The sequence below is a fragment of the Musca vetustissima genome, unplaced genomic scaffold, assembly GCF_032173495.1.
Source record: "Musca vetustissima isolate MV318-11 ecotype Yass unplaced genomic scaffold, APGP_CSIRO_Mvet_v1 utg2304, whole genome shotgun sequence".
In the NCBI taxonomy this organism is placed as follows: domain Eukaryota; kingdom Metazoa; phylum Arthropoda; class Insecta; order Diptera; family Muscidae; genus Musca; species Musca vetustissima.
The window spans coordinates 139,668-153,316 of record NW_026880246.1 but is presented as its reverse complement, the minus strand read 5'-3'; the positions used below and the strand labels follow the sequence as shown (position 1 = coordinate 153,316).

At 38.2% G+C, this 13,649-nt stretch overlaps 2 protein-coding genes across 2 annotated transcripts; one reads left to right on the top strand and one right to left on the bottom strand.

The window, feature by feature from the left end:
- Positions 1-991: 991 nt before the first annotated feature.
- On the top strand, positions 992-2,899 carry LOC133325731 (peptidyl-prolyl cis-trans isomerase sig-7). Its single transcript, XM_061534453.1, has one exon. The coding sequence runs from the start codon at positions 1,013-1,015 to the stop codon at positions 2,897-2,899; it is 1,887 nt and encodes a 628-aa protein (XP_061390437.1). The 5' UTR covers positions 992-1,012.
- Positions 2,900-2,960: 61 nt separating this feature from the next.
- Positions 2,961-4,122, bottom strand: LOC133325730 (complex III assembly factor LYRM7). Its single transcript, XM_061534452.1, has 4 exons — positions 4,079-4,122; positions 3,873-4,016; positions 3,722-3,803; positions 2,961-3,124 (listed from the first exon to the last, which is right to left on the bottom strand). Exons 1-4 carry the CDS (start codon positions 4,100-4,102, stop codon positions 2,961-2,963), a joined length of 414 nt encoding a protein of 137 aa, XP_061390436.1. The 5' UTR covers positions 4,103-4,122.
- Between the last annotated feature and the right edge of the window lie 9,527 nt (positions 4,123-13,649).

Genomic DNA, 13,649 nt, shown 5'->3' with positions numbered 1-13,649 from the left:
CAAGCAGGTACTTCACGGAAGACATACTGCTATGCTGTAGTAAGTGAGGGATCTTCTTTTCCCTATATGTATTTTCCACCGGTGTCATGAGGGGCCATTCTGCTGCAATTCTTAAGTCTCGTTACAACTGGTCTGAATATTTCTGCATTGCATAACACTAGTATACGCGAAACACACTGGCATCGCATAGCTCACCACCGACCGACCTATAATATTATAAGGAGGTCAACGCATGGCAAGCGACTTGAGTACCGTGTTCCTACTTTTTAACCTATCGCAAACAGCTGTGATTTGCGCGGACGACATATTGTGCGAACTATGTGGCCGAAGATTTCGTAGCATATATTTGTATATGCCTTACGTGGAAGAAAGATGCCAAGTAGACATATATCCTCAACGAAACAACAATATCGTCAACCGAATAGGTAGAGGTTGAATAACCCCGGAATCATCGCTCCATCCACTAGAAAATTTGTTATTTAAAATAAATATGTCCTCGTGGCCGTAAAACGACATTTACATTAGAACATTTTACCGAGCTAACCTACTTCATGCGGATTTATTTGACATATATGCAAAGGAATTGAGAATTGAAACCCTCTGGGTTAACGAAATCCGGTTAAATGTAAACGTACTATAAGCCTTCAGATTTAGATAATTTTCAACTAACCATTATAACCACGCCCAAACTACCTTCATCGGGTCATAAATTGCGAATTTATGATAATCTCTGAAAAAATATTAAGAATACCCGAAATGAGCCCCTAATCTGAACATCCTCCATTAATTTAGAGGGAAAGTCCAATTTTGATATTTTCAGATTTTATCGTAGACGAAGATATGGCAACACGACATGTTTTTGTTTTGATGCCACTGAGCACCACATGACACTTGACATCTGTCAAACAAACCTATTTTGCGCTACGTTTTGTTTTGTTATTTTGTTCCACGGCAAACGTTTTGAAAAAAAAAAATAATTTAAATCAATTAACAAAATATATAATTTTCGACAATGTCTGTGGTGATCGAGACCACAATAGGCGACATTACAGTCGACCTCTTTGTCGACGAACGGCCGGTGGCATGCCTGAACTTTATGAAACTGTGCAAACTCAAATACTACAATTACAATCTCTTCCATACCATCGAACAGGGTTTCATAGCACAGACCGGTGATCCGACCGGGGCTGGAGATGGTGGCAGTTCCATATGGGGTGTTGTTGAGGGACAACACAAACGTTTCTTCGAAGGTGAAACTCTGCCAAAGATTCATCATTCTAGTGCTGGTCTCATCTCCTTGGTCGGAGCCGGCAAACAACTGCTGGGCAGTCAATTCTTTTTCACGCTGGGTGATAATTTAACCTCATTGGATGGACAACATTGTGTCATTGGCGAAGTGGTGGAAGGGCATGAGACTTTGAGAAAGTTGAATGAGGCTATTGTAGATGAAAATTTTAGACCATACCAAGATATACGTATTACACATACGGTAATATTGGAAGATCCATTTCCCGATCCGAGAGGATTTAGAGAACCAAGTAGATCACCTTCACCGTCGGCGGAGAGAATGCAAAATGGGCGTATTGCGGCAGATGAGGATATTGACGACACCGATGGCAAGACAATGGAAGAAATACAAGAAATGTTGGCCGAACGTGAGGCAAAGGCCAGGGCAACAATATTGGAGATTGTGGGAGATTTGCCGGATGCCGAAATGGCTCCACCTGAAAATGTTTTATTCGTTTGTAAATTGAATCCCGTGACGACAGATGATGATTTGGAAATCATTTTCAGTAGATTTGGACGAGTCAAAAGTTGTGAAGTAATAAGAGATCGGAAGACAGGAGATTCGCTACAATATGCCTTTGTGGAATTTGAGGATCAGAAAGCCTGTGAAGCTGCCTATTTCAAAATGGATAATGTTCTCATCGATGACAGACGTATTCATGTGGATTTCTCACAGTCTGTATCGCGTATTAAATGGCGTGGCAAAGGTCGAGGAGTTGAAGGTGATTCTAAAGGATTAGATTTTAATAATTTACGGGACAAAGGGCACGATGATCGCAAGCCATTCAAACAAAAGGAAAGACGTTCGCCGCCACGAAGAGACAACAATAGACAACGTGAACGTAGGCGAACACGTTCTAGGTCGCGTTCTCGTGGTAGAATGACTTCAGCCGAAAGGCGTAAAGCTAGAGAGGAGCGCCACAGGGAACTGGAAAAACAAAGGCGGTCAAGATCTCGATCAAAATCTAGACACAGATCACCACCAAGACGGGACAATCGGAGATCAAGATCTCGATCAAAGTCTAGGCACAGATCTCCACCAGTACGTGATAGTCGGAGGGGTGAAAGAGACAGATCGCCAATTCGAAGGAACAATGATAGACATTCTCCCAAGAGAAGGCAGGATGAACGTTATAATGACAGAAGGTATGATGGTGGACAAAGTAGACACAGAGATAGACGAGAATCACCGGCGAGAAACATTGATCGAAGGTATGATGATGATCAACGTAGAGACAGAAGTAGGCGAGAATCGCCGGTAAGAAACAGTGATAGAACACAAAATGGAAAATCTGTGGATAAGAAACGATACGAATCGCCGGTAAGGAAAAATTCTCGACGAGATGTGAGCCCGCAAGAAGAAAGTAAAGATATAAGGAAACGTAAAAAGGAGGATGCCAAGAAGAAAAGTAAGAAATCGAGAAGAGATAGTAGCAGCAGTGAAGAATCCTCCTCTTCTGAAAGTGAAGAGGACTCATCATCTTCCTCTAGTGAAAGTGAGAGCTCCTCTTCTTCATCCGAGGATGACAGGAGGAAGAAAAAGAAATCGAAAAAGTCAAAGAAGAAAAAATCTAAATCAAAGAAAAGTAAACCAAAAAAACACAAAAAATAATGTACAAGAGAAAAACAACTTTAATAAAGATGACAACAAATAATTAAACTAGAATTTTTTTTTACTTTTGTTGATTTGATTCTGCATCTTTGCTTGCCGGCGCAGCAGCTCCACCACAACAACCGGTAGCAGGTTGTCCTTTGCGACGTCGTGGTGGTTCTATCACAGCATCAGGATTAAAAACTATGTTATCCAGGCGGGTTGTTTCGGGGGTAATGCGCAATTCTGTTTGGAGAAGGAATTGTCATTAAAAACAGTTAATTTATTTTAACAGAACTCCAATGGGTTGAGTTATGTTTAGGGTCTCATTTCTCATGTAGGTTTCTTTTCTCTGATTACGGACATGTGCAACTTTCATGGGGGAATTCCATACATCCAGAGATATGAATCTCTGAAGTTTCGGAATGCATGTGATCATAACTTTGTCATTTATTTAGAAAATAATGTTAATTTAAAATAAATTTTTAACGCCTAGCAGATTTTTTTCTCTGTCTATAGGGGAATCTTAAAACACCGACCGAAAGTTAATTTTCAGTGTAAAAAAAAACATCCGAATTTTTCTTCAGTCCATATGAACTCAGTGTGAAAGTATAATTTGCACGCTTTGCCAGAATATTACCTTCATCGGTTCATAAATAAAGTTATGACCATAAATACTTTTGAAACTTTAGATTTTCATATCTCGGGATGTATGGAATTCTCCCATAATAGCCATATATGTTCATGATAGAAGGTACAAGTCCAGCCTCTGCTAACAATTCCAATAGAATCCGATATAAGCCCCTAAACTCAACTTGCTCCATTCCAATTGTTGTGACCTACCATAAACACCTTCATCCTTTTGTTTAGCCTGTATGACATTTGTGCGCAATTCCTTATCCACATCCAGAGCAAGTTTTATCATCTATAAGAAGTCATATTGAGGTCTATTATTATTCTTCGAGAAGGTTTATATGCAGGTTTAATCCATTACCTTTTTGATTTCATCCACATTGGTCTCCTGCATATTCTTTCGGAAATGTGAATTGATTTCATTTCGGCCCAACTGCAAAGCCTTGTCATCGCCGGCAAATATCAATTGTCTTGTTCGATGAAGTTTTCGAAAAGCGCTCAATACCTTAAATCAATAAACATGGCTTAATTTATAAATTTGTAGAAATTTCGATTGCAATTTGTTACCTCACGACGAATTTGTTGAGACATTTTCCTAATGTTTTTATTCTGTTATGTCAAATGTCTTCAACAGTTTGAAAGTCACTGCAACTTGTGTATGGGTTTTGTTGACGTTAAAAGTAGTAGACACGTAAATGTAACGTAAACGTATTTGAAATTCGTAATGAATGTTTAGATTCAAACTACTAACAAAATTTTTCAATTTGTCGTAAGGGATAAAATGGACCAAAACTTTATTTTTGTCTGTTTTGCTGGTCGCTCTAGAATCCACAATTATGACCGGAACATCACGAAATTTTACACAGCATGGCTCTGAGAGAAATTCCGGTAATGGTCAAGGATGACGCCTATGATGGTGATGACCAGATGATAATTAGGGAATGAAATGGACTGAAAGCTTTTATGGTTTTCTAATCGTTCTAATGGCCACTATTATAAGTCGAACATAACAAATTATACACTGGGGAGGGAATCTGGCCAAAAAATTAAATGACCGACCCCGTGCGACTATACTGCTCCGTTCACTGGTTTTTTACCAGGACATTGTGACATCTTGGGTAATGAAAGAGCGGACGAACTAGCTAGACGAGGATCTCAATCAACCAATCTAGAAACTTATGGCCAAACCACCCATATGTATCTTCTATAGGAATTTGGAAGCATTATTTGACAAAATAGCCTGTGAACTTTGGCACAACGAACCTAGGTGCAACGTGTCAAGATCCATTTGGCCGACTCTGTCTACCAAAAGAACGCACTCACTATTGAACCTGAGCAAAGCCGAAATTAGAGTGATGACGGGAATCATCACTGGTCACTGCAACATCAGGGCTTTTACTAGTAAATGGGATCTTGATGCAATTGATTACTGTAGACTCTGTGTTGACGAGGAGGAGACGGAGACAATTGAGGATCTCCTGTGTCATTGCCCAGCCCCGGCTTACAGGCGACACAGACTAATGGGTGCTCATTTTCTACCGAGTCTCAGCTTCTTCTCATCAACCGAACCTGCTCTAATCTACAGCATAATTAGAAAAATAAAGTGGTTAGGAGCATACAACCTTGGCACGTAACACATCTTCAGTCTGACTCATGGGGCCATCGACCTTCATTCTTCCTTCATTAATTTTTGTAAGATTCTCAACACTCCTTTAATTTACTAATCCTCTCTCCCCTATAAATCTGTCTTTGGTCTCTTCTCTTCACTGTATCTCTTCTTGTGGATGTTCACAACGGACCTAATAGGTCTCAGAGTGCTGCAGTCACACATGTGACTGCACATCCCCAAACCTAACCTAACCTAACTGGTTTTTAAATGTTGAGAATTTCGGTACTGGATGTCCACAAGAGCTTTTAGGTTAAGTAGAGTAGGAGGTTCTTTGTTGGTAATAAACTTTGTTTTCTTAAATTTGAGTGCATTTAGAGATGATCCTACGCACAATATCCTGTCGGTAGAAAATACATAGCATCTTTGGAGGACTATTGACATGGAATCGGACGAAATTAAAGCTGGGGTTTTTAGGACACAATTTAATTTACCGAATTAAACGGAACACATTTCATTAGAGACTCAATTAGATACACTCAATGTGAATCATTTAATCGCAATCGGACAAACCTTAAGAGTTTGGTGTACCATATACATAAAATCAGACGAAAATATATTTGGAAGAACCACGCATTGTTCTACACTGAATTTAATAATAATTTCGCCTCAATCGGACAAACCTTGGGAGTTTGTTGCACCATTTACAACAAATCGGATGAACGTATATATGGGAGCTATACTAAATCTGAATCGATTTTCCGTTTGTCCCTTTCAAAAATATGCACAAAGACACAGTGTGATGAATGGTATAAAATATGTATTAGTATTTTGATTACCACCAAGATTGGTTTATACCGGTATCTATATCACGAATTCCACAAAAACGTCAACCACATATGTGAAAAATGATTTTTTTTGATAATGCTGTTATGTGTGTGTATTGAGATGACAACCCCAAATAAAACAAAGTTTGTCTTCTATCTCCATCGAAAAATTATGTATTCGTCACGCACATGTTACATTTTGCCTCAATAAGTTTAGAACCGGACTTACAGGCAAAAATTTCGTAAAGATTGTTCCATAACTGCATAATGATATACTAAAGGTCTTGGGACCACACAAAGCTATAATACCCTGACGACGTAGTTGTGTGGGGTAGGTTATAAGAATAAGCATATTTAACACATTCTGTTTTGAATTTAATTTTTTTAGTACATGTGTGTAATGGTGCGTTACGAGTGTAACATGTGCGTGACGGTGTTCAAAGTTAAACCAGTAAGGAAAGTAGTAAAGTCGGACGGGGCCGACTATATGATACCCTTCACCACTATGGGTGTATTAAACAGCATTATTAACATGAAATTGGATGAAATAAAATATGTGATATTTATCTAAATGTGAATCGGACTAGATCTATCCATAAACATGTCATTCGTTTGGGACAAAAGTATGAAAATCTACTTCAAACAAATATCAATAGGTCATCCGTTGGGCTATGTCTGTACTTCTAGAAAACGTAACTAAGTTATTCTAGGCTCAATTTTGTACGTTGTGCAAAATTTTATGACAATCTGACAAACATGAGGAGTTTGATGTACAATTTACTTCAAATCGGGTGGAAATATATATGGAAACGAAACTTGTCACAGGTTAAGTTATACTAATTTTCTGGACTAAATTCAGTACGTTATGCAACATAAGAACTTTGGCACATCATTTAAATCGGACGAAAAATATATATCTAGATCTGAACCGATTTTCACGAAACTTGGCAGACATCGCTCTAGGCTCAATTCAATAGGTCATGCCAAAATTCCTGCAATTCGAAAGATTTTCAGGGACTTTGGTGCATCATTTACCAAAAATCGGACAAAAATATATATGGGAGCTATATCTAAATCTGAACCGATTTTTCCCAATTTCAATAGGGTTCGTCCTTGGGCCAAATAAATGAGTTGTACCAAATTTCATCCAAATCGGATTATAAATGCGACCTGTACTTTGTTTACAATTTAACATCAACAGGCAGACAGACAGTCGGACGGACGGACATGCATAAATCGACTTAGAAAGTGATTCTATGCATATTCTCAAAAGGAACCATGTGTCTATCTCGTTTATTTTTGCCTGTTACAAACATATGCACAAATACATAATACCCTGTACCACAGTGTGGTGAATCCGCAATTTTATCTCCAACCAGAAATTTCATATTGAAAGTGATATCCAATGTTCAAAGGGAAAATTTTGTAGCGCGTGCGTACGCTAAATTTTGCTTAATCCTTTCAGTGTCAAAAAAAAAAAAAATTTTTCAGAATAAAAATCTAAAATTTTGTATTTAAGATCATATAAAGGCACATAGTTTAGAAAAAAAGCAATTCTCATTTTAACCCTCGGACAGTTTTGTCTGTCTTTCACCAAAAACAAAAACATCAATTGTAACGTTACATAGGATAATCGGAAAATCGCAAAGAAAGAGAGTAATTTTAAATGTCGAATATATTCGACAAAAACACTGAAAGGGTTAATAGCTCCGAAATATACAAACATATGGTCTGTTCCCGTACTGCAAGAATCTACTAGATTTTACTATTTTCTTCGATATCATAAAGGAAAATTCGTTATCGTAGTAAAAAGTAGTAGATTTTTGCAGTACGGGAACAGACCAATATTCATAAAAAAACTATTTAATAAAAATTGCAAAAGAAATTTCGAAAACAAATTTTTCTTAACTTTCCGATTATATTTCCCACGCTGTAACTGTGCGTGACATGGAATTCGTGATATGTAACTCTAGATTACAATAAGGATTTTAGGAGGACATCTTGTGTACCCAAAGTGCCCGACTTTAGTCCTTCCCTCACAGCTTTATGCTTTTTTGATGGGTATTGTGTGTTCGTGGTGAGTATATAACTTCCCTACAAAACATCCACACAATCCGGCGAACGAATTGACCCAGTATTGGAATGTGCCAGTTTTTTTTACTCATATATGACAGAGCGTCATATTTATCAAATTAATGCTAAAATTGCCTTATATATAGCTTTATACACATATAATTTAATCAGACTTTGACCTTTCAGTACGGTATTCATAAATTTGCCGATCATCAACTATGTTCAATTTTATTTGCTTGTACCTGCATATAATTACTTAATTAGTCCATTTGCCTCTGTCATTCCAATTGTGGATTAGTTTAATTGACTCAGACGTTGTAACGTTTATGAACATCATAAATTGGTTGCAATGACACCCTAAGTATACAATTTGCAAAGTGCTTCTAAGAGGTTTTACTTGGAATTCTTAATATGTACATCGACAATCAGCTTCAATAGCTCAATAAGAAAACACACAGTGTAATTGCTTTCCAAGAATTTGGTAATTCTGTTGATTTGAGCATAGATGAAAACTTCTATACGATGATAGAGAAGTATGTTAAAATTCTCTTTACCCTATTACAATATATTCACATAATTGTTTCTAATCATTAAAATAATTAAGCCTTATAATTACATACTCGCACATGCCTGTGTACATATATTTTGTTTCAATAAATTGGTTACCTTGGTTCAAGGATTCTCCATCAGCACAACACTGACGAATTTTAAAAGGAAATATTAAAATTTTAATAACTCTTAACTCATGTCTTATTACAAAGGCAGCAGTCTAATGTGAAGATTTTTTAATAATTAGCAACCTTGAACATCGTTGAACAATTACGTATCTAATATAACATGCAGACATTGCCTACAAGTATCAAATGAAACTTTTAATTCCCTAACGATTTTATTAGCATTTTTTCTTTCATTCGACAAAATAAAAACTCAACTTCGTTTGGAATTTTAACAGTTTCCATAGTGTAAGCAGCTTCTTTGTCTACATATTTGAGTGTTACAAACAAAAAAAACATTTTGCAATGAATTCCCTAGAATAATCACAGTGAATTCCGTGGCAGATAATTTTAAGTGTCACTGCCAAACACCCTAATTGAATGCTAATGATGTGAAGAAGAATGTGCCTTCAAATGCCTATGCTTATTATAATGGTGAACAATAAGAACTCAATGAATTGCCAGAGAATTTTAGTTAATGGAGTAAAGTGATAAAAATCTTTAGATTTTATTAATTAATAAAATTTCAAATTTAAATTTCTTCTTTCAACAAGCGTCAGCTGTTTATACCCTTCACCACACTGTGGTACAAGGGTATTATGTCTCTGTGCATATGTTTGTAACAGGCAAAAGGAAACGAGTATATGCATAGGGCGTAGGGGATGATATATACCAAGCAACGGCTCTGATTGGCTTTAACATGGCGAAGTCCAGGCTTATCTTGGTCCCTCTTTCATCTCAATTGTGGACACTGACCTCCCCGCGGTGCCACCTGGGGAGCTATTCTCATCACCCGATGAAATAGTGAGCTAATATGTGCCGCGAGTTCACCCATAAGAACTATAAAAAAATGGGTTGAGGCGTCGGGTTAGTTGCCCACTCTCGGAAAACCAAACACCCCTAATGTTGACGACCCCCGCAAACGTATAAAGGACCACGATCTGCGAATCTGCACTTGGAATGTGCGCACGTTGTACAGAACAGGCGCATTGTTCGCTTTGGCGGATATACTCAAGAAGTACAAAGCCGATATTATTGCCTTACAGGAAATGCGATGGAAAGGGACAGGCGTAAGTAAATCAGACGATTACGCCCTGTATTATAGCTGCCATGAAACGAGACATGAATTTGGCTGCGGATTTATGGTTAACAGGATAATAAAAGACATTGTCTCCAGATTCACCCCAGTAGATGACGAATTGCTATAATCCGTATAAAAGCGAAGTTCTTTTACATCAGTCTAATTTGCTCCGACCGAAGATAAAGATGAACAGACCAAAGACATATTTTACGAGCGCAAAGAAACAGCATATGACCGTTGACCTGGCCATGACATTAAAATTCTGCTAGGAGGTTTTAATGCAAAAATCGGAAGGGAAAATATCTTTGGCCCCACCGTCGGAAAATTCAGCCTTCATGAAGAAACATCCGACAACGGCATGAGGTTGATTGACTTCGCGGCAGCAAAAAACATGGCAGCAGCACCAGATTCAAGCATCTCGATATACACAAGCCCACCTGGATCTATCCTGATAAAGTAACGAGAAATCAAATTGATCATGTTGTGATAGACGGAAGGCATTCATCCAGTGTTTTAGACGTCCGATCGATCCGAGGAGTGAATATCGATTCGGACCATTACCTTGTGGCAGCCAAGGTACGCACCCGTCTTAATGTTGCAGCAAAGGTGCGATCTAATACAACACGGAAACTCGACGTCGAAAAGCTGCAAACACAACAGGTAGCGTATAGGGCAACCCTGCTGACAGTAGCAACACGTAACGTGATGGAGAATTATCGGGAGAAAAGGAGAGAGGAGAAACGTGTTTTCAGAAAAAAGAAGAAAGAACAAGAAAAACGTGAGCGTGAGCAAATCGAGATGTACAGTAGTCAGAATGAAGCCCGGAAATTTTACCAACGAGTAAAACACCAAACCGAAGACTTTGGTGCAGGCACATCCTCCTGTAGAGATGAAGAAGGAAACCTGGTGACAGATACAGACAGCGTGTTGAGGATCTGGAAGGAGCATTTCGAAAAGCTTCTAGTATCAAATAGTGGCGATGAAGAAGATACCCCAGAACCAATAAGAGATGATGGTATAGAGTGTATACCACCTAGCCAAGATGAGGTCATAAAAGCAATTAATCGGCTCAAGAACAACAAAGCAGCAGGAGCCGATGGGTTACCAGCAGAACTATTCAAAACTGGTGGTCAGGAGCATGCACCAGTTGATTAGCACAATTTGGCTAGATGAATGCATGCCCAATGATTGGAACCTCAGCATCCTGTGTCCCGTGCACAAAAAAGGAGACAAGACGATATGTGCCAACTATAGAGGAATAAGTCTCCTTCCCATCGCATATAAAGTGCTATCCAGTGTGCTATGTGAACGATTGAAGCCAATGGTCAATGACATCATCGGACCATACCAATGTGGCTTCAGACCTGGCAAATCCACCATTGACCAGATTTTCACCCTGCGCCAAATCCTGGAAAAGACTCACGAAAAACACATCGACACATACCACCTATTTGTCGACTATAAAGCCGCATTCGACAGCCCTATCCGTTCAGAGGTGTTTAAAGCCATGTCTGCGTTCGGTATTCTTGCAAAATTAATACGGCTATGCAGGATAACTTTAAGTGGCACAAGGTCAGCAGTGAAAGTAGCAAAGGACCTATCGGAGCCCTTCAATACCGAACGAGGATTCAGACAAGGTGACAGTTTGTCGTGTGATCTTTTTAACATCCTACTGGAAAAGGTCATACGAGACGCAAAGGTGAACAGAAATGGCACTCTGTACACCAAACAACACATGTTACTCGCCTACGCCGATGACATTGATATAATGGGTCGAACATTGCGAGCGGTAACAGCCACCTTTGAACAAATTGAAAAGGAGTCTGCCAAAGTGGGTATGGCAGTAAACGGCGAGAAGACCATGCTGATGGCATCAACGCACAAGACGTCCAGTAGACTCGGACCAACTGTGGAACTTGAGAACTACAGCTTCGAGGTAGTTAAAGACTTTATATACCTTGGTACCGCCATAAATAAAACGATGGCCAACAGATGCTACTATGGTCTAAGTAAGCAGTTTAGAAACAAGGCCACCTCCCGCCAGACCAAACTCACACTTTACAAGACGCTGATACTCCCCGTGCTATTATATGGATCATGGGTACTTGCGCAAGCAGATGAGGCAGCTCTTGGCGTGTTTGAAAGAAAAATTCTCCGAAAGATCTACGAATTAGATGGCAAGACCAAGTAGAAAACAACATCTTGGAACGTGGTCTTCCAAATTGGTGGACTTGCGCACAAGACCGACGCGCTTGGAAATCTTTTTTAAGCTCGGCTTATGGAACAACCGTTCTGTAACAAGCCAGCTAAGTAAGTAATCAACATTAAATCCGAAACATCTTTGATAAAAACATTTCTTATATAAAGCTTATAACAAAATCTGTGTCTAATTTCGAAGACCTCCGCAAACCATAGGCTTGGGCTATATATCTCTCGGCAACACCGACTAACACTTTTTTATTTGTTATTTTGACTTTTTGCTCCTTCTATATTTTTTTTCAGAAAACTTAAACAACGCTTTTCCTTTCTCTTCCGGTTGAAGATTTATTCCGATTCCGACCTTGATTCATGTCACAGCGACAATATTTGCTTTAAGGCAACCCCCCCCAATCACGATTTTAATTTTTCAAGATTTTCAATGCGCTGGTAAATCAATACCAATGCGTATTAAGGTTTGTAGAGAAGAATCATAATTTACAAAAAAATGTTGTTATTGTTTTGTTGTTGTTTTTTGTAATTTTTGCATGATAATTCCTCACTGGAACATCGGAATCCGAAAATTCCAACGGTGTTAGAAAAAGTACATGTCTGGCTCTGGTATGAACTAGTATTATTGACTTCGCTCTGAAATTAACAAAATGGTGGGCGTTTGGAAAAAACATTTTTGGAAAATCGCTGATTTATTAAAATAAGAAAGATCTTCACCGATTGGCTTTATCCTAGTTCATACGATAGCTATACAGTCACAGAGAAACGTGTAAAAATTTGGAATCGATTGGGTTATTAGTTTTTGAGTTATCGTGCCCGCCATTCGCAAAAACGCTGTTTGGAGGAAAACGCGTTTAAAGTTTGAGAAGCCCTTCAGCCGTCACTTGATGCTGACACAATAAATCGGCTATATCTTCAAGAGTTCTTGAGATTTTCACTTGAAATTTTGTAGGGACATTCTTTAATTAGTGTAGATTTGAATTATATATACTAGCTGAACCCGTGGCGCTTCGCTGCCCATACTAAAGTTATTAACATTTTATAGTTAACGTCGAAAACTATTTGTAGGTATTTCGTAGTGTAATATCAGTAATAATTTCGTAACATCCGGCCTATGTATTAGTATATTTAATTCTATTCAATAGATTTCAAATACATTTTTAAATAATCTTTGAATAACGGTGGTGGTATTAAAAACAAATTTAGATTGACTTTTCTAATCAGTTGTAATTGTACCATACACAAATATATTTTCTCCAATATTTACATGTTTCTCATTAATCGTTCCAAGACCACTAAAATCCTTCATTTACATTACAGCAATTTTTTATGACCGTATTCTCAACTATTTCCCCATGATATGATTGGGATTCTTTTCTCACTCCGATTAATATCGGTTATATACCTGTCGTATGATCCTTGTTAATTTTGAGATATGTATTTTTAATTGTTTCATTGCCAAGAAAAAATCACAATAATGCATTATCACATCATAATATTTTTACCGATCCTAGATATAGTATTGTTATTCTTAAGAAACCATGATCAAGTCCGAAAATTTGTGGCATTTGAGTTAGTCATTTCCTCTATACATACTCGAAATATATCAGCTATAATGATAAGCCACCAC

Bases quoted from the DNA above. Each gene is read 5' to 3' on its own strand.
- LOC133325731 (XM_061534453.1), top strand. From the start codon at position 1,013: ATGTCTGTGGTGATCGAGACCACAATAGGCGACATTACAGTCGACCTC.
- LOC133325730 (XM_061534452.1), bottom strand. From the start codon at position 4,102: ATGTCTCAACAAATTCGTCGTGAG. The intron at 4,017-4,078 runs GTAACAAATTGC...TATTGATTTAAG, and splicing joins CTCAACAAATTCGTCGTGAG to GTATTGAGCGCTTTTCGAAA. The intron at 3,804-3,872 runs GTAATGGATTAA...GACTTCTTATAG, and splicing joins ATGTGGATGAAATCAAAAAG to ATGATAAAACTTGCTCTGGA.